The sequence below is a fragment of the Oncorhynchus clarkii genome, chromosome 30 (genome assembly GCF_045791955.1).
Source record: "Oncorhynchus clarkii lewisi isolate Uvic-CL-2024 chromosome 30, UVic_Ocla_1.0, whole genome shotgun sequence".
NCBI lineage: Eukaryota > Metazoa > Chordata > Actinopteri > Salmoniformes > Salmonidae > Oncorhynchus > Oncorhynchus clarkii.
In genome coordinates this window covers 23325640-23349796 of record NC_092176.1, presented here as the reverse complement: position 1 = coordinate 23349796, position 24157 = coordinate 23325640, and the positions used below count along the sequence as shown (strand labels likewise).

General features: G+C 44.8%; 2 protein-coding genes across 3 annotated transcripts in view; one reads left to right on the top strand and one right to left on the bottom strand.

Annotated features, from left to right (window-relative positions):
* Nucleotides 1-24157, bottom strand: part of LOC139389261 (ras GTPase-activating-like protein IQGAP2) — a 79621-nt gene that overhangs the window by 23371 nt on the left and 32093 nt on the right. For both annotated transcript variants that reach the window (XM_071135813.1, XM_071135814.1), the window contains exons 6-15: nucleotides 13126-13193; nucleotides 11816-11929; nucleotides 11372-11550; nucleotides 10617-10704; nucleotides 10229-10392; nucleotides 6502-6589; nucleotides 6184-6347; nucleotides 5849-6009; nucleotides 3747-3871; nucleotides 3278-3441 (exon numbers count right to left, since the gene is read on the bottom strand). In XM_071135813.1, the coding sequence (XP_070991914.1) occupies nucleotides 3278-3441; nucleotides 3747-3871; nucleotides 5849-6009; nucleotides 6184-6347; nucleotides 6502-6589; nucleotides 10229-10392; nucleotides 10617-10704; nucleotides 11372-11550; nucleotides 11816-11929; nucleotides 13126-13193 (1315 nt within the window). The remainder of the gene's footprint in view (nucleotides 1-3277; nucleotides 3442-3746; nucleotides 3872-5848; nucleotides 6010-6183; nucleotides 6348-6501; nucleotides 6590-10228; nucleotides 10393-10616; nucleotides 10705-11371; nucleotides 11551-11815; nucleotides 11930-13125; nucleotides 13194-24157) is intronic.
* Nucleotides 184-1597, top strand: LOC139390186 (proteinase-activated receptor 3-like). The gene is made up of 2 exons (XM_071137438.1): nucleotides 184-238; nucleotides 437-1597. Exons 1-2 carry the CDS (start codon nucleotides 184-186, stop codon nucleotides 1495-1497), a joined length of 1116 nt encoding a protein of 371 aa, XP_070993539.1. The 3' UTR covers nucleotides 1498-1597.

Here is a 24157-nt window from a genome sequence, read left to right as displayed (position 1 = left end):
TTTCTTTTTACATGTCTCATTAGGACTTTATAGCACCTCTAAGAACCTTAACCTTGGAATTTCATATTACATTTGGTACTTTTTATCTACTTGGTAAAGCTGTTTATTGTCAGTTCTTTAGGCTGGGTTGAACAGGTCCATTTCCCCTCAAACAGGAAGACATGTTTTCTCTAACCAAATGTTATGCCAGAAAGTCTTCAGCTTGACAACATACACACGGAGATTCACTCTTCCCCCAGTACACTGCCACATTTGGTCACATGTATGATGAAGTCTAAATCATCATACATGTTTTAAACAGAATTTTCAGATAACTAACTTTAAAATGACATTCCCATTTTATACTGTGTTTCATGACTATGTATGCAAAGTATAAAACCTCTCATGTGAATTAAAATCTATGGAAATATTCTTCCCCCTATTTTACCACAAACAGAGAAGAAACTCAAGACAAAAAGAACGGTCCCAGATGTGTTGAATCCAAAGACGTTCAAAGGCAGGGGATACCAGTCCAACTGTACAGCTGAGACAGGGCCCCCCAGCCTGGTCCCTCTGTCCCCTGGGCTGGATGTGAGGCTGGAGGACCCTGCAGCAGCCTACACCACGGGGCTCCTCAGCACCAGGCTCATCCCCTCAGCCTATCTCCTGGCCATGGCAGTGGGCATCCCCTCTAACGCTTTCATCCTGGCCTTCCTGAGGCTCCGGGCCAGGTCCTACTCCATGACTGTCCTCTACCTGAGCCTGGCCCTCTCCGACCTGCTAATCCTGCTCTCCCTGGCCCTCCGCATCCACTACCACCTCAACGGAAACAACTGGGTGTTCGGCGAAGTGGCCTGTCGCATCGTCACCGCCTGTTTCTACTGCAACGTCTACTGCTCTGCCCACACCATCGCGTGCATCAGCCTCAAGCGCTACCTGGCCGTGGTGAGGCCCTTCCTCTACAGTCGGCTGCCCAAGAAGGCCTGGACGCTAGGGGCAAGCCTGGGCATGTGGGGCCTGTTTGGAGCAGCTGTGGTACCAGAGCTCCTGGTGAGGCAGAGCTTCTTGCTGCCCCGTATGGGCCTCATCACCTGCCATGACATACTGCCCCTGGAGGAGGATTCCCATGCCCTGCTGGTGCCCTACAGGCTGACACTGGTCTGCTTAGGGTTCTTAGTGCCATTTGTGACCTGTGCCTGGACCCATGTGGCGGTGGTGTGGCACCTGGGTCGCTCAGGCCTCGACTGGACACCCTTCATCAGAGTCAGTACACTGGTCTTCCTCATCTTCACTGTGTGTTTCGCTCCCAGTGGCATCCTCCATATTGCCCACTATGTGAGGCTGTCCACCAGTGGAGAGGACGGGATGTATATTTACACCAGCGCTGCAGTGTGTCTGTGCTGTTTCCACAGCTGTCTGGACCCATTCCTGTGTGTGCTCATGTCCAGGACAACAGCCTCCAGACTACGCTTTGCTTCGCTCAGAAGGACACCTCAGAGACTTGCTGTTCCGGTGTAGAGACTGTGTGTGTGTGTGTGTGTGTGTGTGTGTGTGTGTGTGTGTGTGTGAAAGAAGGCCGATTTAAAGCAATGCTATTCGAGTGATAAGACTGTTTTAAAACTCTGCAGCAGCTGCGAAAAAATAATAATTTACAATTAAAAAACAAGGTGACCCTCAAAAGCCAGATGGAGTTGGGTAAATTAGACACGCATTCGGTCTTTATATTACTGTGGTATAGAATTACCTTCAGAAGTCACGTAATTAATTAAATAAAGTCCACCTGTGTGCTTTGCAAGTGTAAATTCTATCAGCATATCGATTGCGCAACCAGGGCTGGCAAAACCCTAGATCATTGCTATTCTAACTTCCGTGACGCATATAAGGCCCTGCCCCGCACTCCTTTCGGAAAAGCTGACCACGACTCCATTTTGTTGTTTCCAGCCTATAGACAGAAACTAAAGCAGGAAGCTCCCGCGCTCAGGTCTGTTCAACGCTGGTCCGACCAATCGGATTCCACGCTTCAAGATCGCTTCGATCACGTGGACTGGGAAATGTTCCGCATTGATGAATACGCTGATTCGGTGAGCGGGTTTATTAGCAAGTGCATCAGCGTCATACCCACAGCGTCTATTAAAACATTCCCAAACCAGAAACTGTGGATTGATTGCAGCATTCGCACAAAACTGAAAGCGTGAACCACTACTTTTAATCAGGGCAAGGTGACCGGAAACATGACCGAATACAAACAGTGTAGCTATTCCATCCGCAAGGCAATCAAACAAGCTAAGCGTCAGTATAGAGACAAAGTAGAGTCGCAATTCAACGGCTCAGACACGAGAGGTATGTGGCAGGGTCTACAGTCAATCACAGACTATAAAAGGAAAACCAGCCCCGTCGCAGACCAGGATGTCTTGCTCCCAGACAGACTAAACAACTTCTTTGCTCGCATTGAGGACAATACAGTGCCACTGACACGGCCCGCTACCAAAACCTGTGGGCTCTCCTTCACTGCAGCCGACGTGAGCAAAACATTTAAACGTGTCAACCCTCGCAAGGCTGCAGGCCCAGACGGCATCCCCAGCCGCATGCGCAGACCAGCGCATGCTAGTTACGAAGTAACTAGCTAGCTACAGTTAATAGTTAAATTAGCTAGCTAATGATTGTAGCTAGCTAACGTTATATCGGTCACTGACTTGGTACTCACCTTCATAGTTGTCTATGTATCTTCCTATATACATCTTGAACCCCTTTTCATTCTTGCTAGCTGGAGTCTCGGTGGCTGATGTAACAATTCAATGAACAATATTAATTTGAGGCAAGTCCTGAAGACACCTAGTAAAAACCTGCGACATAGTGGTAGTAAAGTTATATCGTTGATAACAACTAGACTGACCGGAAATTGCCAAACCGATAGGAAGTGTGTTTAGAAAGTTTGATCATGGAATGTGCATAAGGCCTAATCATCGGGCATGGATTCTAAAAGGTGTTGAAAGCATTCCACAGAGATGCTGGCCCATGACTCCAATACTTCCCACAGTTGTGTCAAGTCAAGTTGGCTGGATGTCCTTTGGGTGGTGTACCATTCTTGATACACACGTGAAACTGTTGAGTGAAAAACCCAGCAGCATTGCCGTTCTTGACATACAAACCGGTAAGCCTGGCAACTACTACCATACCCCATTCATCAAAAGGTACTTAAATCTTTTGTCTTGCCCATTCACCCTCTGAGTGGCACACATACACAATCCATGTTTTGTACACTCAGTGTAGGATCTCATAATGGCTGGCAGTACAATACCTTGCAGATGATTAGCTTGGTGTTCTGCAGGACGTCGTGGTAGTGTTTGGCTGTGGCTGGGTTGACTCCCTGCAGTTTGGCCGTGGGCAGGAGCAGGGCAGAGAGGGTCTGGTTAGGGTCATCAGAGCTCAGTGCCTCATTGATCTCAGATATAGCAATAATACCTAGAGGGGGAATGAGACAGACAGCACATGTTGTGAGCTTGACAGTCAGGGTTAGAGTTGGACAGTCAGGGTTAGAGTTGAACTGCACCAAGCAGCAGGTGAACAACCATTATGACACTGAACTCAGTACTACTTCATGTACATTTCTGATTTATAGTGTGTGGATTTATTTATTGGAGACTGCAGAATATTCTACCAGCCGTAGTGAAATGGTTGAACTTAGCACCCTATCCCCTATGGGCCCTGGTCTAAATAGGGAATAGGGTTGCATTTGGGATGCAGAAGGTTAAGAGGATGTGACCTACGCTCGTGTTCCTCGTGGACCTGCAGATTGACTGTGTCAATGGTCTTCTGAACATCATTCCAGGTGAGGAACTCCAGGCCGCGGGACAGACTGTCGGCTCTGAGGCTGATCAGAGTGTCTGCGTACCTGAGAGACAGAGGGAGAGGGGGATGGAGAGTGGTAGAAGGGAAAAGAGGAAGAGGAGAGAGTGGGAGGGGAAAGGAGGAGAGAGAGGGGGAGGCCAAGGGAGGTTACATATCAGGCAGACAGACAGTTCTAGGTGTTATCTGTGTGCATCTGTGGTGAGCTGTGGAGAGAGTTTCCTCATGAGGGACATGGTTGTGGGGTTACCTGTGATATGACAGATAGTTGTGGTGTTAGCTACCTGTGCAGGTTGTGATGGTGGTCCATGGTGTTAGCTACCTGTGCAGGTTGTGATAGTGGTGGTGTTAGCTACCTGTGCAGGTTTTGATGGTGGTGGTGTTAGCTACCTGTGCGGGTTGTGGTGGTGTTAGCTACCTATGCGGGTTGTGATGGTGTTAGCTACCTGTGCGGGTTGTGATGGTGGTGGTTCCAGCTACCTGTGCGGGTTGTGATGGTGGTGGTGTTAGCTACCTGTGCGGGTTTTGATGGTGGTGGTGTTAGCTACCTGTGCGGGTTGTGATGGTGGTGGTTTTAGCTACCTGTGCGGGTTGTGATGGTGGTGGTTTTAGCTACCTGTGCGGGTTGTGATGGTGGTGGTTTTAGCTACCTGTGCGGGTTGGGATGGTGGTGGTTTTAGCTACCTGTGCGGGTTGGGATGGTGGTGGTGTTAGCTACCTGTGCGGGTTGGGATGGCGTTGGTGGTGTTACCTACCCGTGCGGGTTATGATGGCGGTGGTGGTGTTAGCTACCCGTGCAGCTTGTGTTGGTGGTGTTAGCTACCTGTGCAGGTTGTGGTGGTGTTGGTGGTGTTAGCTGCCTGTGCAGGTTATGATGGCGGTGGTGGTGTTAGCTACCTGTGCAGGTTGTGATGGTGCTAGCTACCTGTGCAGGTTGTGATGGTGCTAGCTACCTGTGCAGGTTGTGATGGTGCTATCTACCTGTGCAGGTTGTGATGGTGCTAGCTACCTGTGCAGGTTGTGATGGTGCTAGCTACCTGTGCAGGTTGTGATGGTGTTAGCTACCTGTGCAGGTTGTGATGGTGTTAGCTACCTGTGCAGGTTGTGATGGTGTTAGCTACCTGTGCAGGTTGTGATGGTGTTAGCTACCTGTGCAGGTTGTGATGGTGTTAGCTACCTGTGCAGGTTGTGATGGTGTTAGCTACCTGTGCAGGTTGTGATGGTGTTAGCTACCTGTGCAGGTTGTGATGGTGTTAGCTACCTGCGCAGGTTGTGATGGTGTTGGTGGTGTTAGCTACCTGTGCAGGTTGTGATGGTGTTGGTGGTGTTAGCTACCTGTGCAGGTTGTGATGGTGTTGGTGGTGTTAGCTACCTGTGCAGGTTGGGATGGTGTTGGTGGTGTTAGCTGCCTGTGCAGGTTATGATGGCGGTGGTGGTGTTAGCTACCTGTGCAGGTTGTGATGGTGCTAGCTACCTGTGCAGGTTGTGATGGTGCTAGCTACCTGTGCAGGTTGTGATGGTGCTAGCTACCTGTGCAGGTTGTGATGGTGCTATCTACCTGTGCAGGTTGTGATGGTGCTAGCTACCTGTGCAGGTTGTGATGGTGCTAGCTACCTGTGCAGGTTGTGATGGTGTTAGCTACCTGTGCAGGTTGTGATGGTGTTAGCTACCTGTGCAGGTTGTGATGGTGTTAGCTACCTGTGCAGGTTGTGATGGTGTTAGCTACCTGTGCAGGTTGTGATGGTGTTAGCTACCTGTGCAGGTTGTGATGGTGTTAGCTACCTGTGCAGGTTGTGATGGTGTTAGCTACCTGTGCAGGTTGTGATGGTGTTAGCTACCTGTGCAGGTTGTGATGGTGTTGGTGGTGTTAGCTACCTGTGCAGGTTGTGATGGTGTTGGTGGTGTTAGCTACCTGGGCAGGTTGTGATGGTGTTGGTGGTGTTAGCTACCTGTGCAGGTTGGGATGGTGTTGGTGGTGTTAGCTACCTGTGCAGGTTGGGATGGTGTTGGTGGTGTTAGCTACCTGTGCAGGTTGTCGTGGTCCATGTTGCTGAAGCCCAGAGGAGAGTCAGAAAGCTGTTCAGTGACAGCCTGGGGTTCCTTGGTGTCCAGGACCTCGTTGAGCACCGCCACCGCAGACAGCATCTCCACTGCAACAGACAGCTCCTCATGCCCCAGGCCTGCCTGTTAGATTCAACCAGAGATTAGTGATCATATACTGGACATACAACCAGATACACACGCACAACAATCTGCCCACCGGCCAACCTAGCTCGGGTGTGAAAACCAGCAACCACATCTGTACAACATTATATTGTAGCTTAAAATAAGAAAAGAGTAAGAGTGTGTGTGTGTCACCTTTGGTCCCTGTATCTGCAGGCTGAACAGTTCGGTCTGGTAGAGGTTGGCAGCAGTCTGGTAGACTATGGGGAGCTGGGCCTCTGGGTTTATCAGCTCCTCTATAGTCTCTGCTGCTACTCCATGACGAATGGCAGAGTTGATCGCTGTAATGGCCTCCAGTTCTGCGTTGCAAAAATATCATACAACATTTTCATATTAACTGTACTATAGGGGCAAAGACATACACACACATACATACTTATAGTACCAACACTGAACTTTGAAACACTGGGGAATATTACAAAATGAGAGTGATGGAGGGTGAGGGGTGCTTACTTCGTTTCTCTGCCTCAGCAAAGTCGTTACAGGATATGACCACCCTCTGAATCTCCTCCCTCTCCAGCATCACGGCACCTCCAGCGTCCTGAGGTCCACGGAGAAAGTGTTTGGGTGACAAGTTCAATTCAATAGAAAATTCTGGGTTCTGTAACACTAATGCAACTTGCATCAATGAATTAAGACTGTCATCTTATGCTCTTAAAGGCAAACACACAGTGTGTAGGCATTCTCAATTATTTTTATGGGATACCTTATATCCCCTACTAGGGCTGTTTTGGTGACCGTATTATCGCCACACCGGCGGTCTCGAGTCATGACGCAGTCAAATTCCACTAAAGTCACGACAACTAGGCTTCTCCAAGCTCTGATGCTGCTGCTGGTCATTAGTAGCCCATCAAACTTGCTAACTGCCTTGTAGTCAGCACTCTATTGTCCCTCTAATCACTCTGACATCAATGCAAATGTATTCGAAAATCGAATCAAACACTTCATGAGAGCCCATGAGCTCTTGTTGCGCAACATTTCAGAGTTTTGATGGCCTCTATTAAAAAGAGGAGGATCCCATCAGCTTTCTATTTGCTAGGCCTACTATATTTATTTCTCAACTTTCCTAATATTAAGCACATCCGAGACAGGCGCATGATAATGGTCCATTCTAAATCAAAGCTTATTTCACACATATACAGTGCCTTGCGAAAGTATTCGGCCCCCTTGAACTTTGCGACCTTTTGCCACATTTCAGGCTTCAAACATAAAGATATACAACTGTATTTTTTTGTGAAGAATCAACAACAAGTGGGACACAATCATGAAGTGGAACGACATTTATTGGATATTTCAAACTTTTTTAACAAATCAAAAACTGAAAAATTGGGCGTGCAAAATTATTCAGCCCCTTTACTTTCAGTGCAGCAAACTCTCTCCAGAAGTTCAGTGAGGATCTCTGAATGATCCAATGTTGACCTAAATGACTAAGGATGATAAATACAATCCACCTGTGTGTAATCAAGTCTCCGTATAAATGCACCTGCACTGTGATAGTCTCAGAGGTCCGTTAAAAGCGCAGAGAGTATCATGAAGAACAAGGAACACACCAGGCAGGTCCGAGATACTGTTGTGAAGAAGTTTAAAGCCGGATTTGGATACAAAAAGATTTCCCAAGCTTTAAACATCCCAAGGAGCACTGTGCAAGCGATAATATTGAAATGGAAGGAGTATCAGACCACTGCAAATCTACCAAGACCTGGCCGTCCCTCTAAACTTTCAGCTCATACAAGGAGAAGACTGATCAGAGATGCAGCCAAGAGGCCCATGATCACTCTGGATGAACTGCAGAGATCTACAGCTGAGGTGGGAGACTCTGTCCATAGGACAACAATCAGTCGTATATTGCACAAATCTGGCCTTTATGGAAGAGTAGCAAGAAGAAAGCCATTTCTTAAAGATATCCATAAAAAGTGTCGTTTAAAGTTTGCCACAAGCTACCTGGGAGACACACCAAACATGTGGAAGAAGGTGCTCTGGTCAGATGAAACCAAAATTGAACTTTTTGGCAACAATGCAAAACGTTATGTTTGGCGTAAAAGCAACACAGCTCATCACCCTGAACGCACCATCCCCACTGTCAAACATGGTGGTGGCAGCATCATGGTTTGGGCCTGCTTTTCTTCAGCAGGGACAGGAAGATGGTTAAAATTGATGGGAAGATGGATGGAGCCAAATACAGGACCATTCTGGAAGAAAACCTGATGGAGTCTGCAAAAGACCTGAGACTGGGACGGAGATTTGTCTTCCAACAAGACAATGATCCAAAACATAAAGCAAAATCTACAATGGAATGGTTCAAAAATAAACATATCCAGGTGTTAGAATGGCCAAGTCAAAGTCCAGACTTGAATCCAATCGAGAATCTGTGGAAAGAACTGAAAACTGCTGTTCACAAATGCTCTCCATCCAACCTCACTGAGCTCGAGCTGTTTTGCAAGGAGGAATGGGAAAACATTTCAGTCTCTCGATGTGCAAAACTGATAGAGACATACCCCAAGCGACTTACAGCTGTAATCGCAGCAAAAGGTGGCGCTACAAAGTATTAACTTAAGGGGGCTGAATAATTTTGCACGCCCAATTTTTCAGTTTTTGATTTGTTAAAAAAGTTTGAAATATCCAATAAATGTCGTTCCACTTCATGATTGTGTCCCACTTGTTGTTGATTCTTCACAAAAAAATACAGTTTTATATCTTTATGTTTGAAGCCTGAAATGTGGCAAAAGGTCTCAAAGTTCAAGTGGGCCGAATACTTTCGCAAGGCACTGTACTAAATAATATATGTATATATGTAATAATAATATATATGTAATAATAATATATGTAAAGACAAGATTAAGACAAGATTAATTAAAACAAGATTAAATCAAGAATAGTCTGACAATATTAATATATATCATTCACAAGTGATAGGCTATATCTTGTGAATGATGCCCAGCTTGTGTGCAGTATGGCAAGAAACAGAGCATGTCTTTTTTTTGCAAGTTTTTCAAAATGATAGTTGCCTAGCCCATGGGCATATATATTTTGATACGATTTGTATTACATCTAGAGGGGCCAAATAACTTCTTAAAATGAAGTACACTAATCTGCTTTACAACCGGTGTAGAGCCTAACTGGCATACATAAAGCGGCACGTGAGCTTCAAGTTTGGGGAACATGATTTTCACCATAAAAATGCACCTTTATAATAAAGCATTACATGTATAATCGCATTTACAGTCACTTTTGAGAATGGTGTTTTCCCGCTAATTGATTGCATTTTAGAACATTTGCGCTTATAGCTTACCATGTGCACATTGCTGCGCTTATAAAGTGAAGAAACAGCCTAATAGTTAATCAACATTTTAAGCTAAACGTTCTGATCTTGCATCAGCCTCATTGCTTTTAAAAAATGTGTTGATGCGAGTGGTTGTATTCATTTGTGATCTATCGCATTCCACAACTGTCCCCGATGTGTCGGTCTTCCCTTGTAGCCTACTTCAGAGCTGAGATGCCTGTGAGTAGGACCCGATCACATGACGGGCATTGGCTAAAAATAATTGAGAAATCTGAGAGAGCCATGTGAGTGAGAGGTGCTTCGGAGCACGCAGCCGGGAGAAGGGAATTATAATGATTATATTCAGCCCAAGGGCACAGCGGCCATTGGCCGCAAAAGGCATGGATTTTTTTAGGGGGCATTACAGCCACACGAGGGGGATGTCGGCAGGACAATCGAGGCATGTCAAGTGCTTGTCAAATTGTGAATGAGAGACTGCTGTAGGGTGTACAGCCTGCGCAAGAAACTAAGCAGAGCTCATGCCTTCGTGCAACTTTTTTCAAATCATTATTAGGTCACATCATGCAGCCTTAGAATGTATTAAAAATCAAAACTGAATCACAACTAAAGTTGCATAAATAACTATAAATTAAGCATAGAAGGATCCAGTTTCTTTGTTAACCTCTCAACACAGGATAGCTGCATGCACGCACTCCCTCAGAAATCGTTTGGAGAAAATATCCTTTTCTATTTCATTCAGCTACGTTCAATTGTATTCTTAATACTACAAAATAATATAAAATAATGGAATGGAATTCTAAGCAAATCTTGTCTGCTAAATGAACTAGTGTAGCCCATAGCCATACTGTATAGACAACCTACTAGACGTGCATCAACCATTTGACCACTGTCCTTACTGACCCGAGTCTGGACTTGGCAGTAGGTGGTGAAGTGCTCCAGGTACCAGTGAGAGTTGGCCTCCTGGACCCCCAGCAGCCCCAGGGCCGGCACCTTGAGCCCAACTAGCAGCGCACCCTCATTCTGGGCAGAGATGGCCTGGTTCACCTGCCGCACCGCCACCTGCGCTGGAGAGACAGACACGAGGGAGCAGGGGTTGGACGGCGACAGACTGGACACATCCCAACCCTCAGCCACAAACCTGTAGACAAGGGGTGTCCAACCTCTTGTTTTGACATGAGATCTCAAACCGGCTGTGGAAAAGGTAGAAGATCTACCAGACACATCCTGAAGGCCTATCCTAGATGTTCAGAATACACATTTTTGAGGTCATAAGAGTGACGGTAGTTACTGTTAACAAGGTCGACGCAGCTCTGGATCTCTTGCTGGGTCAGCAGCTCCTCATAAACATCTCTCTCCTCTGTGGCTATGGACAAGCGCTGAGCAGGGAGACAAGAGAAAAAGCATTGTGTTAGACGGACTATAAAACATACATTCTTAAAGTTTTTACATTTTGTGCATATTGAAACCACAGGAGGCTGCTGAGGGGAGGACGGCTCCTAATAATGGCTGGAATGGAGTAAATGGAATGGTATCAAACACATGGAAAGCATGTCTGATGTGTTCGATACCGTTCCATGGATTCCGATCCAGTCATTACTACTATGATTGAAACTAAAACACACCGTCATGCTAAAACTGTTGACAATCTGGCCATCATATTAACTTTAGATTTAAGATCATGACTTTGCTGAAATAATGTGTAATTTAACACAGCGGGTCATGTTACACAGAGTTAGTGAGGAGTATGAGAGGAAAGATACCAGCTGGTGTGGGAAGACTAGTGTTGTAGTGGGAGTTCAGCTGATGCTGCAGCCTCTGGAATGTCATGGCAAGGGCTGCTGGGTGTTTCAGGTGGTATTCACTGCAGACAAGACTAATACTATACTATTTCTGTTCAAACAGGATCAAGATGCTGATCCAAGGTCAGTTTTGAAACTTCTACCAGGACTCAGGACCCATAGGTCTCTGGTCAAAAAACAGCCTTCTTCTGGGTGCCTCTTTGGTGGAAAGGGCAACATCAGGGAGGATTTGGGAGTTCCTTACCCTGCCTGAGGCCTGGAGCTCCTTGCTGGCCTTGGCCTGGCTAAGAGTGTCCTGGTAGTCCTGGGCCAGCTCTTCCCCAGTGTTCCTCAGCATAGCGTTGGGGTTCTTCAATGTCCCTATGGTCACTGCCGCCTCACCCTTATCCACCGCCTCGTTGATGGCAAACACAGCAGCGTGCACTGAGGAGGGACACCAGCAAGAATGAGTACCACTCAGCAGTAAACATGTCTGTATGTCTGTCTATGAGAGGTCAGACCTTTGTTATAGCCCTGCACTAACACACCTGATTCAACTTTTCTGCTAATCATCAAAGGTTGGATTAGTTGAATTGGGTGTTTTAGTGCTGGGCTGGAACCAAACCCTGGACACCCTATGGGTCTCTCCAGGAGCAGGATAGAAGACATGTGGTCTCCAGTGGATGGAACAGCGTACTGTCCTACTCACAGGTTGCCTCGTCCAACGAGAGCTCGTTGGCCAGGATGCCTCCTATCTTGCTGAAGGTTGGCATCTGAATGCCGTACTTCTCCAGCTCGCTCCGCATGTTACTGATCTCCTCCTCTGTGGGACAGACAGGAACACAATACAACCAGACTGGTACAGCAGGAAACCTCGACTCCCCTGGGAGAGGGGCCTGCTAATTCACTGGCAAAATGTAGAACATCAAGACGCTTTGGAGAAATGACAAAGCAATACAGTGAAATTAAGCTGTTTTAGTAAGCTAGTATTTACAGTAAGTGTGAGTGTGTCAAGAACTGCAACGCTGCTGGGTCAACAGTTTCCTGTGTATCAAGAATGGTCAACACCCAAAGGAAATCCAGACAACTTGACAACTGTGGGTAGCATTGGCGCCAACATTGGCTAGCATCCCTGTGGAATGCATTCGACACCTTGTAGAGTCCATTCCCCGACAAATTGAGACTGTTCTGAGGGAAAAATGGGGTGCAACTCAATATTAGGAAGGTGTTCCTGATGTTTTGTACACAGAGTATATCTCCTCGTCGGTGAAATGGGCACTTTATTTTTGGGGGCGTTGGAGTACAAGTGAATAACTTCAGACAGTGATAGCAATTGATAAAGGTTCAAGTGTTTTTTATGAGTAAGTGTTATATTGCAGTTATTCATCCAGATAAGACATGTGGTGGGTACTTCCCACTTCACTCACAACAACCACAGTATATCATACTGATCTCCACAGTGCTTATCGAATTGAACATGCAGCTAGGTGCGAGCGATGACGTTCTGTTTCAATCAAAACCAAACAAGAGCACCAATTATCTGTGCAAGGCTAAAGCAAGGCTAAATGAGTCTTCATGTTTTCCTTTAGTTTCAAAGAGAGGTAGTAATTACTACAGCAGTTCCTCCTTCACTACAACACTGTGTGATGTTAGTGTTCATTCTGGAGCAGTCAGCTCAATGCAACAAGTTAATTATACTGTAGTACCTCTTTACACTAGTTTCAAGTTTTACTAGTCACTGTCCAACGAAATGCTTACTTGCAGGTTCCCACAGCAACTGTTCCTACGGGTTCAAGCACCCAGCATTCAATCAAAACCAGGCTGGTGCCAGACAGAGGAAAAGACTACATGTTCATTTTAAAGTACAGGGTGAACTCAAGCTATGGCTCTCATGAGATCTCTAATTATGATGCTGGAATAGAAGAGCTGGTGGATTAAATGCTACTGTAGCCTTGTAAAACACTAGTGTAGCCTGGTAAAATGCTACTGTGGCCTGGTAAAATGCTGTGTCTTTCTTACCTGTGAAGGCCACTTTCCCCAGCAGGTCCTGGATCTGTGGTGCAATGCCCCGTTTGTACAGGTATAAGCTGGAATAAAACACAAGGTTGTGTTACATTTCATTTTGGTAATTTAGTAGAGCTACTTCTAGTCAGGTTTTGCTTCAAGTATCCTGGAGAATAACTGCCTGGGGTCAAAGGATGGAACGGTATGAAGCGCTCAGAACTTTAATTTAGATTTAATGGTTAGGAAGAAAGGGTACTAAAGTTGTGGATAAGATGTGGCTATGTTTATTCAATAACGCAGAGGCAGGGGAAACACCATTTACTAACATCTGCATCTATCCACACTTTTCCCTTGCTTGAATACTTTAGAAATGCATCCTTCCTTCCTCTTGCCCTTGGGTCAGCAAGGAATCCACCATATTGCTTTCACCTATGAAAGCATGTCAGTCTGATAAGTGACAACTTGAAGTGAGGAAGGAAGGATGCATCCCAAGGGGACCTTGAAACATCATCTTCTCCAGACTGAGCTAGAAGAGCGTCGGCCCAATAAACTGCAATTCCCCCTTTTCCCCACAGGGGAGCCATATGTGCTCAGAGAAAGCAGCAGTCAGAATACTGACAAGCCAACTGCACTGACTGTACTGAGCCCAGTTAGCCTGAAACAAACAGGTGGCTGGAAACTGCATTAAACTTTCATCTGCCAGCAGGTTCTTGATAAGTGGGCATGAATTATAGATTGGGCTACGGGTCTCTTCCTGAGGGGTTTAAAGTCTGGTAAGAGAGAGGGAAGGCCAAAAGTTTATTATGTCGTTTCCATTCTATTGTGTTGCCTTTCTATTTTTCCACTTCACTGAAATCTCAACAAAGGCTCACTAGCCCAGTGTGTCTACTTCTCCTCAGATCTAGAGTTTATTCCCTACCCTGGCTCCCAATAGGGTTAGACCGCACTGCCAGGAAGGAAGAGCACGTGTGCGTGCACAGGCAGGGAAGGAAGTCTGCCCTCATGGGCCATGACCAAACAGCTCAAAGACAACAACAAAAACAAGTCAACTAGCTAACGCATTCACTCCAATTCTCTGTCACATTCAGATGGATATACAGTACGAGTAGTGCTCGACTTGGGCAGGAGCTTAGCGGTACTGAATAGCAGCACTGTAAATGTTCTACTGCTGGAGTTCCTGCACTTCCTAAAATACTGGCTAAAAATATTGTGGAGTTCCTGCACCTAAACAGTAACGGCACCCAAAATGATACCAGCACCTATTTCAGTCCAAGTCAAGCACTGTATACATTACAAACCCCTCTTCTCTGTACACATGACAGTGTATTGTATACATGACAGTCAATGTGGTCACAGAACACAGGGTCTGGAATAAAACCAGTCGGTACAAAACCAGACACTAACAGTGAGACCATTGACTTCACACAATGACAAAATGTCACTACAGATCTGTTACTTCTACTAGCACCACCACACTATGACAGCAGCTCTGAGGTAAGACTGGAGACTGACTGGTCAAAAGTAGTGCACTAAACAGGGAAAGGGTGCCATTTGGGATGCAAGCTCAGTATAGGCCGGCCTGTCTTATAGGCCAGTGTTTACCAACAAGGGGTACTAGGAGCCCTGGGGGTATATGGCCTATCCACAGGGGGTACTTGAGATGGCTCATGAGACCATAGGCTTTCTGGTCAAATGCACATGAGGGGGTACTGCAAGGTAACTCTGGGCAGAGAAAAATGTACTTGGTGGTACAGTAACCAAAAAAGTTTGTGAAGCACTGTTATAGGCTGTTTATTTTCTAGAGATGTTAACATGTGTGTATACTACATTATGCAGTTATAATCAGTTATTCAGTGTTCAAAAGCACTGGACAGAGAGCTGTTACAGTAGGTTGCTGGACCTTGGCTCTCCGTCAAACCTGTGGGATGTTTATGATAGCACAGTGCATAATCAGGACATGAATCAATCATAACCTTTGAAAAAAGAGCGGGAGTTAGAGGGCTGTGTGAGAGTAACTCATGGGGTTTACTACCTTTAACACACTTTCAATCCATGAATAAAGTTAACAGTAATGCGTTTTAGCGTAATAATCTAAGGCCAACCCACGCCTGCAACAGCTGTGAAGCTGTAATAACAACGTTATATAGGTTATAATGTATGAACCTGCTTAATGTTATAACAGTGCCTTCAGAAAGTTCACACCCTTTGACTTTTTAAACATTTTGTTGTGTTACAGCCTGAATGTAAAATGGATTCATTTGAGATTGTGTGTCACTGGCCAACACACAATTCCTATAATGTCAAAGTGGAGTTATCTTTTTTTAAATGTTTACAAATTAATAAAAAATGAAAAGCTGAAATGTCTTGAGTCAATATTCAACCCCTTTATGGCAAGCCTAAATACATTCAGGAGTAAACAAGTCACATGATAAATTGCATGGATTTTTGAATACCTCATCTTTGTACCCCACACATACTGTTCAATTATTTGTACGGCACCTCAGTCGAGCAGTGAATTTCAAACACAGATTCAACCACAAAGACCAGGGAGGTTTTCCAATGCCTCACAAAAGAAGGGCACCTATTAGTAGATGGTAACAATAAAACAAAGCAGAAACTGAATATCCTAGGGCCTCCCGGGTGGCGCAGTGGTTAAGGGCGCTGTACTGCAGCGCCAGCTGTGCCATCAGAGTCCTGGGTTCGCGCCCAGGCTCTGTCGTAACCGGCCGCGACCGGGAGGTCCGTGGGGCGACGCACAATTGGCCTAGCGTCGCCCGGGTTAGGGAGGGCTTGGTCGGTAGGGGTGTCCTTGTCTCATCGCGCACCAGCGACTCCTGTGGCGGGCTGGGCGCAGTGTACGCTAGCCAAGGTGTGCACGGTGTTTCCTCTGGCGCATTGGTGCGGCTGGCTTCCGGGTTGGATGTGCGCTGTGTTAAAGAAGCAGCGGCTTGGTTGGTTGTGTATCGGAGGCATGACTTTCAACCTTCGTCTCTCCCGAGCCCGTACGGGAGTTGTAGCGATGAGACAAGATACTACAACAATTGGATACTACGAAATTGGGGAGAAAAAGGGGTAAAATTCAAACAAAAAAAATATATATATAAAAAAAAGAAACTGAATCTCCTTTGAGCATGGTGAAGTTATTAAAACATGTCTTTACAGCCAGTCACTACAAAGTCACTACAAAGATACGTGTCCTTCCTAACTCAGTTGCCGGAGAGAAAGGAAACTGCCAAGGAATTTTGGCGACTGTTTAATGGCTGTAATAGGATGGATCATTAACATTGTAGTTACTCCACCATACTAACCTAAATGACAGAGTGAATTGAGTAAAGATGGCACCGGAGGGTATGGCTGCCGTCTTATCGGCTCTTAAGCTACTTTGTTTGTTTTTTCGTGTTGTTCGTAACTTGTTTTGTACATAATGTTGTTGCTGCTACCGTCACTTATGACCGAAAAGACCTCCTGGACATCAGAACTGAGATTACGCACCTAAAACTGGACGAGGAGTTCTTCTTCGATGAGTCGGACGCGAGGGAAAAACTACGGACACCTGAACAGGTCCAGATCCCGTGAATGGCTGGAAAAGTTAAACGTAGGTTTTGCGGAAAGAAATCAGGTGAGGAGTGGCTAATCTGCCCTTGCCTTCCGTTGTGCAACTATTTCCCCCCCTGGCATTTTTCCTATTTTGTTGCCTTACAACCTGGAATGAATATACATTTTTGCGGGGTTTGTATAATTTGATTTATACAACATGCCTAACACTTTGAAGATACCAAAATATTTTTTCTTGTAAAACAAGAAATAAGACACACAAAAAAAGAAAACTTGAGCGTGCATTCACCACCCCAAAGTCAATACTTTGTAGAGCCACCTTTTGCAGCAATTTTAGCTGCAAGTCTCTTGGGGTATGTCTCTATAAGCTTGGTACATCTAGCCACTGGGATTTTTGCCCATTCTTCAAGGCAAAACTGCTTCAGCTCCTTCAAGTTGGATGGGGTCCCCTGGTGTACAGCAATCTTTAAGTCATGCCACAGATTCTCAATTCGATTGAGTTCCTGGGCTTTGACAAGGCCATTCAAAGACATTTAAATGTTTCCCATTAAACCACTCACGTGTTGCTTTAGTAGTATGCTTAGGGTCATTGTCCCAGTCTCAAATCTCTGGAAGACTGGAACAGGTTCCCCTCAAGAATTTCCCTGTATTTAGCACCACCCATCATTCCTTCAATTCTGACCAGTTTCCCAGTCCCTGCCAATGAAAAACAACCTCACAGCATGAAGCTGCCACCACCATGCTTCACTGTGGGGCTGGTGTTCTCCGGGTGATGAGAGGTGTTGGGTTTGCGATAGACATAGCATGTTCCTTGGACAAAAAGCTACATTTCAGTCTCATCTGAACAGAGAACCTTCTTCCATATGTTTGTGTAGTCTTCCTCAAGTCTTTTTGGCGAACACCAAATGTGTTTGCTTACTTTTTTCTTTAAATAATGGCTTTTTTTCTGGCCACTCTTCCATAAAGCTCAGCTCTGTGGTGTGTACAGCTTAAAGTGGTCCTATTGACAGATACTCCAATCTCTGCTGTAGAGCTTTGCAGCTCCTTCGGGGTTACCATCGGTCTCTTTGTTGCCTCTCGGATTAATGCCCTCCTTGCCTGGTCCGTGAGTTTTGGTGGGCGGCCCTCTCTGGGCAGGTTTGTTGTGTTGCCATATTCTTTCAAATGGTGCTCTGTGGGATGTTCAAAGTTTCTGATATTTTCTTATAAGCCAACCCTGATCTGTACTTCTTCACAACTTTGTCCCTTGTTTTTAGAGCTCCTTGGTCTTCATGGTGCCGCTTGCTTGGTGGTGCCCTTTGCTTAGTGGTGTTGCAGACTCTGGGACTCTTTCAGAACAGGTGGATATAGTTGAAGTCAGAAGTTTACACAGAGCTGGTGTAACTGAGTCAGGATTGTAGGCCTCCTTGCTCACACACACTTTTTCAGTTCTGCCCACACATTTTTGATAAGATTGAGGTCAGGGCTTTGCCACTCCAATACCTTGACTTTGTTGTCCTTAAACCATTTTTCCAGAACTTTGGAAGTATGCTTGGAGTCATTGTCCATTTGGAAGACCCATTAGCGACCAAGCTTCAACTTCCTGACTCATGTCTTGAGATGTTGCTTCAATATTTCCACAATTGTCCTCCCTCGTGATGCCATCTATTTTGTGAAGTGCACCAGTCCAGCAATGCACCCCCACAACATGATGCTGCCACCCCCGTGCTTCACGGTTGGGATGGTGTTCTTCAGCCTGCAAGCCTCCCCATTTCTCCTCCCAAAAAAATGATGGTCATTATGGCCAAACAGTTATATTTTTGTTTCATCAGACCAACGGACATTTCTCCAAAAAGTATGATCTTTGTCCCCATGTGCAGTTGCAAACCGTAGTCTGGCTTTTTTTTATGGCGGATTTGGAGCAGTGGCTTCTTCCTTGCTGAACGGCCGTTCAGGTTATGTCGATATGGGACTCGTTTTACTGTGGATATAGATACGTTTGTACCTGTTTCCTCCAGCATCTTCACAAGGTTCTTTGCTGTTGTTTTGGGATTGATTTGCACTTTTCGCATCAAAGGACGTTCATCTCTAGGAGACAGAACGCGTCTCCTTCCTCAGCGTTTTGACGGCTGCGTGGTTCCATGGTGTTTATACTTGCATACCATTGTTTGTACAGAAGAACGTGGTACCTTCAAGCATTTGGAAGTTGCTCCCAAGGATGAACCAGACTTGTGGAGTTCTCCAATTTATTCTTGGCTGATTTCTTTTGATGTTCCCATGATGTCAAGCAAAGAGGCACTGAGTTTGAAGGTAGGCCTTGAAATACATCCACAGGTACACCTCCAATTGACTCAAATGATGTCAATTAGCCAATCAGAATATTCTAAGGCCATGACATCATTTTCTGGAATATTCCAAGCTGTTTAAACGCACAGTCAACTTAGTGTATGTAAACTTCTGACCCACTGGAATTGTGATACAGTGAATTATAAGTTAAATAATCTGTCTGTAAACAATTGTTGGAAAAATTACTTGTGTCATGCACAAAGTAGATGTCCTAACCGACATGCCAAAACTATAGTTTGTCAACAAGAAATGTGTGGAGTGGTTGAAAAACGAGTTATAATGAATACAACCTAAGTGTATGTAAACTTCCGATTTCAACTGTATATACTGAGACCATGTGACACTTAATTAGTTCGATTGCACACAGGTGGACTTTATTTATGTGACTTCTGAAGGTAATTGATTGCACCAGATCTTATTTAGGGGATTTTTTAAATTAATTTACATTACAGGTTGTAATGCAACAAAATAGGAAAAATGGCAAGGGGGGTGAATACTTTTGCAAAGCACTGTAAATGGGACAAACTGAAAGCACGTACATCACCACCGAGTCATGGCTGAACGAAGACATTAAGAACATACAGCTGGCGGGTTAGACACTATCCGCAGGACAGAACAGCAGCCTCTGGTAAGACACGGGGCGGGGGCCTATGCATTTTTGTAAACAATAGCTGGAGCACGATATCTAAGGAAGTCTCAGGGTTTTGCTCGCCTGAGGTAGAATATCTCATGATAAACTGTGGACCACACCATCTACCTAGAGAGTTTATCTATATTTTTCGTTGCTGTCTACATACCACCAGAGACCAACGCTGTAACCAAAACCGCACAATGAGCTGCATTCCTTCATAAGCAAACAGGAAACCACTCATCCAGGGACAGAGCTCCTAGTGGCCGGGGACTTTAATGCAGAGAAACTTAAATCAGTTTTTACCTAATTTCTATCAGCATGTTAAATGTGCAACCAGTGAAACAAATTCTAGACCACCTTTACTCAACACACAGAGACGCGTACAACGCTCTCCCTCACCCTCCATTTGGCAAATCTGACCATAACTCTATCCTCCTGATTCCTGCTTACAAGCTAAAATTAAAGCAGGAAGCACCAATGACTCAGTCTATTAAAAAAAGTGGTCAGATGAAGCAGATGCTAAACTACAGGACTGCTTTGCTAGCATACACTGGAACATGTTCCAGGATTCTTCCGATGGCATTGAGGAGTACACCACATCAGTCACTGGCATTATCAATAAGTGCATCGAGGACGTCGTCGCCACAGTGACTGTACGTACATACCCCAACAGGAAGCCATGGATTACAGGCAACATTCGCACTGAGCTAAAGGGTAGAGCTGACGAATGTAGTACGATCGAATCATACTACACTGGCTCCGACGCTCATCGGATGTGGCAGGGCTTGCAAACTATTTCAGACTACAAAAAGGGAAACACAGCCAAGAGCTGCCCAGTGACATGAGCCTACCAGACGAGCTAAAGTACTTCTATGCTCGCTTCGAGGCAACACTGAAACATGCATGAGAGCATCAGCTTTTCCGGACGACTGTGTGATCATGCTCTCCGCAGCCGATGCGAGTAAGACCTTTAAACAGGTCAACATTCACAAGGTTGCGGGGCCAAACGGAGTACTTGGACGTGTACTCCGAGCATGCGCTGACCAACTGACAAGTGTCGCCACCGACATTTTCAACCTCTACCTGTCTGAGTCTATAACACCAACATGTTTTAAGCAGACCACCATAGTCACTGTGCCTAATAACACCAAGGGAACCTGCCTAAATGACTACCTACCCGTAGCACTCACGTCTGTAGCCATGAAATGCTTTGAAAGGCTGGGCATGGCTCACATCAACACCATTATGCCAGAAACCCTAGACCCACTCCAATTTACATACCACACCAACAGAGCCACAGATGATGCAATCTCGATTACACACTGCCCTTTCCCACCTGGACAAAAGGAACACCTATGTGAGAAAACGATTATTTGACTACAGCCCAGCGTTCAACACCATAGTGCCCTCACAGCTCATCAATAGGCTAAGGACCCTGGGACTAAACACCTCCCTCTGCAACTGGACCCTGGACTTCCTGACGGGCTATCCCCAGGTGTTAAGGGTAGGTAACAACACATCGGCCATGCTAATCCTCAACACGGGGGCCCCTCGGGGGTGTGTCCTCAGTCCCCTCCTGTACTCCCTGTTCACTGACAGCCAGGCATGACTCTGTACAGGTACCCCCTGTATATAGCCCCACTATTGTTATTTACTGCTGCTCTTTAATCATTTGTTATTCTTATCTTTTAATTTATGGATTTTCTTAAAACTGCATTGTTGGTTGGGGGCTTTTAAGTAAGCATTTCACTGTAAAGTTTACACCTGTTCTATTCAGCGCATGTGACAATTATTATTTTATTTTATTTGAAAAGGAAGCCTGTACAGGTTAAAACAAATCCAAAACATGCATCCTGTTTCCAATAAGGCACAAAAGTAAAACTGCAAAAATAATGGCAAAGAAATTAACTTGATGTCCTGAATACAAAGTGTTACGTTTTGGGCAAATCCAACCCAACACATCACTGAGTACCACTTCATATTTTCAAGTATCATGTTATGAGTATGCTTGTCATCGGCAAGGATTAGGGAGCTTTTTAGGATTCAAATAAATGGAATAGAGCACATGCAAAATCCTAGAGGAAAACCTGGTTCAGTCTGCTTTCCAACAGACACTGGGAGACAAATTAAACTTTGAGCAGAACAATAACCTAAAACACAAGGCCAAATATACACTGGAGTGGCTTACCAAAACGACATTGAATGGTCCTGAGTGGCTGAGTTACAGTTTTGGCTTAAATCAAATTGAAAATCGATGGCAAGACTTGAAAATGGCCAACTTGACAGAGCTTAAATAATTTTTTGAATAATAATGTGCAAATATTGTACAATCCAGGTGTGCAAAGCTCTTAGAGACTTATCCAGAAAGACTCACAGCTGTAATCGCTGCCAAAGGTGAGTCTAACATGTATTGACTCAGGGGGGTTGAATATTATCTAATCAAGATATTTTAGTGTTTAATTTGTCACATATTTTTAACAAATGTTTGAATTTTTCTTCCACTTTGTCACTAGAGTATTTAGTGTAAATCATTGACAAAAAAAAGACAATTAAATCCATTTTAATTCCACCTTTGTAAAACAACAAAATGTAGAAAAAGTGAAGGGGTGTGAATACTTTGAAGGCACTCTATATGCTATAATGTGGGAACCTGCCATAATGTTATATAGGCTATAATGTGTGAACCTGCCATAACGTGATACAGTGCCTTGCAAAAGTATTCATCCCCTTGGCGTTTATCCTATTTTGTTGCATTACAGCCTGTAATTTAAATAGATTCTTATTTGGATTTCATGTAATGGACATACACAAAATAGTCCAAATTGGGAAAGTGAAATTTAAAATATTACTTGTTTCAAAAAATTATACAAAATAAAAACGGAAAAGTGGTGCATGCATCTGCTGTCACGACTTCCGCCGAAGTCTCCTTGTTTGGGCGGCGTTCGACGTCACCGGCCTTCTAGCCATCGCCGATCCACGTTTCATTTTTTATTTGTTTCGTCTTTGTTTTACACACCTGGTTTCAATTCCATGTTCATTATTTAACCCTCTGTTTTCCCCATGGTTTTTGTGCGTGATTGTTTTATGTCTGTTCGGTCCGTAAATGTGGGCTCAGTATTACGACATGTTATTGGAATATTTGAGTAAAGTTGCTCATCTCTGCTGTCCTGCGCCCGACTCCTCTGCACCAGCTACACCCAAACCACTACATCTGTATCCACCCCTTTTGCTATGAAGCCCCTAAATAAGATATGGTGCAACCAATTACCTTCAGAAGTCACATAATTAGTCAAATCAGGTAGGCCAGTTGAGAACAAGTTCTCATTTACAACTGCGACCTGGCCAAGATAAAGCAAAGCAGTGCGACACAAACAACACAGAGTTACACATGGAATAAACAAACGTACAATCAATAACACAATAGAAAAGTCTATATACAGTGTGTGCAAATGAGGTAAGATTAGGGAGGTAAGGCAATAAATAGGCCGTAGTGGCGAAGTAATTACAAATTAGCAATTAAACACTGGAGTGATAGATGTGCAGACGATGAATGTGCAAGTAGAGATACTGATACCGAGAACACCAAATAAAGTCCACCTGCGTACAATCTAAGTGTCACATGATCTGTCATGATCTCATATATATATATATATTAATTAGAGGTCGACCGATTAATCGGAGTGGACAATTAATTAGGGACGATTTCAAGTTTTCATAACAATTGGAAATCGGTATTTTTGGGCGCCGATTTGCCGATTTTTTATTATTCTAAAAAAAAAAATTACCTTTATTTAACTAGGCAAGTCAGTTGCGCTGTTTATGACTTCAAGCCTATCAACTCCCAAGGTGAGGTAGGTGTAACGGAAGTGAAATGGCTAGCTAGTTAGAGCTTGCTAATAGCGTTTCAAATGTCACTCGCTCTGAGCCATCTAGTAGTTGTTCCCCTTGCTCTGCATGGGTAACGCTGCTTCGATGGTGGCTGTTGTCGTTGTGTTGCTGGTTCCAACCCAGGGAGGAGCGAGGAGAGGGACGGAAGCTATACTGTTACACTGGCAATACTAAAGTGCCTATAAGAACATCCAATAGTCAAAGGTTAATGAAATACAAATGGTATAGAGGGAAATAATCCTATAATTCCTATAATAACTACAACCTAAAACTTCTTACCTGGGAATATTGAAATCACAAATCGGTCAACCATTAAGCCATTGCTTAAAGAAAAAAATAAGCAAACCGGTTTGGTGTTCGCCAAAAGGCAATGTTGGAGACTCCCCAAACATATGGAAGGTACACTTTTTGGCCATCAAGGATAACTCGATGTCTGGCGGCAGGGACTGGGAAACTGGTCAGAATTTAAGGAATGATGGATGGCGCTGAATACAGGGAAATTCTTGAGGGAAACCTGTTTCAGTCTTCCAGAGATTTGAAAAATGGGCATTTGCCTTGAAGAATGGGCAAAACTCCCAGTGGCTAGATGTGCCAAGCTTATAGAGACATTCCGCAAGAGACTGGCAGATGTAATTGCTGCAAAAGGTG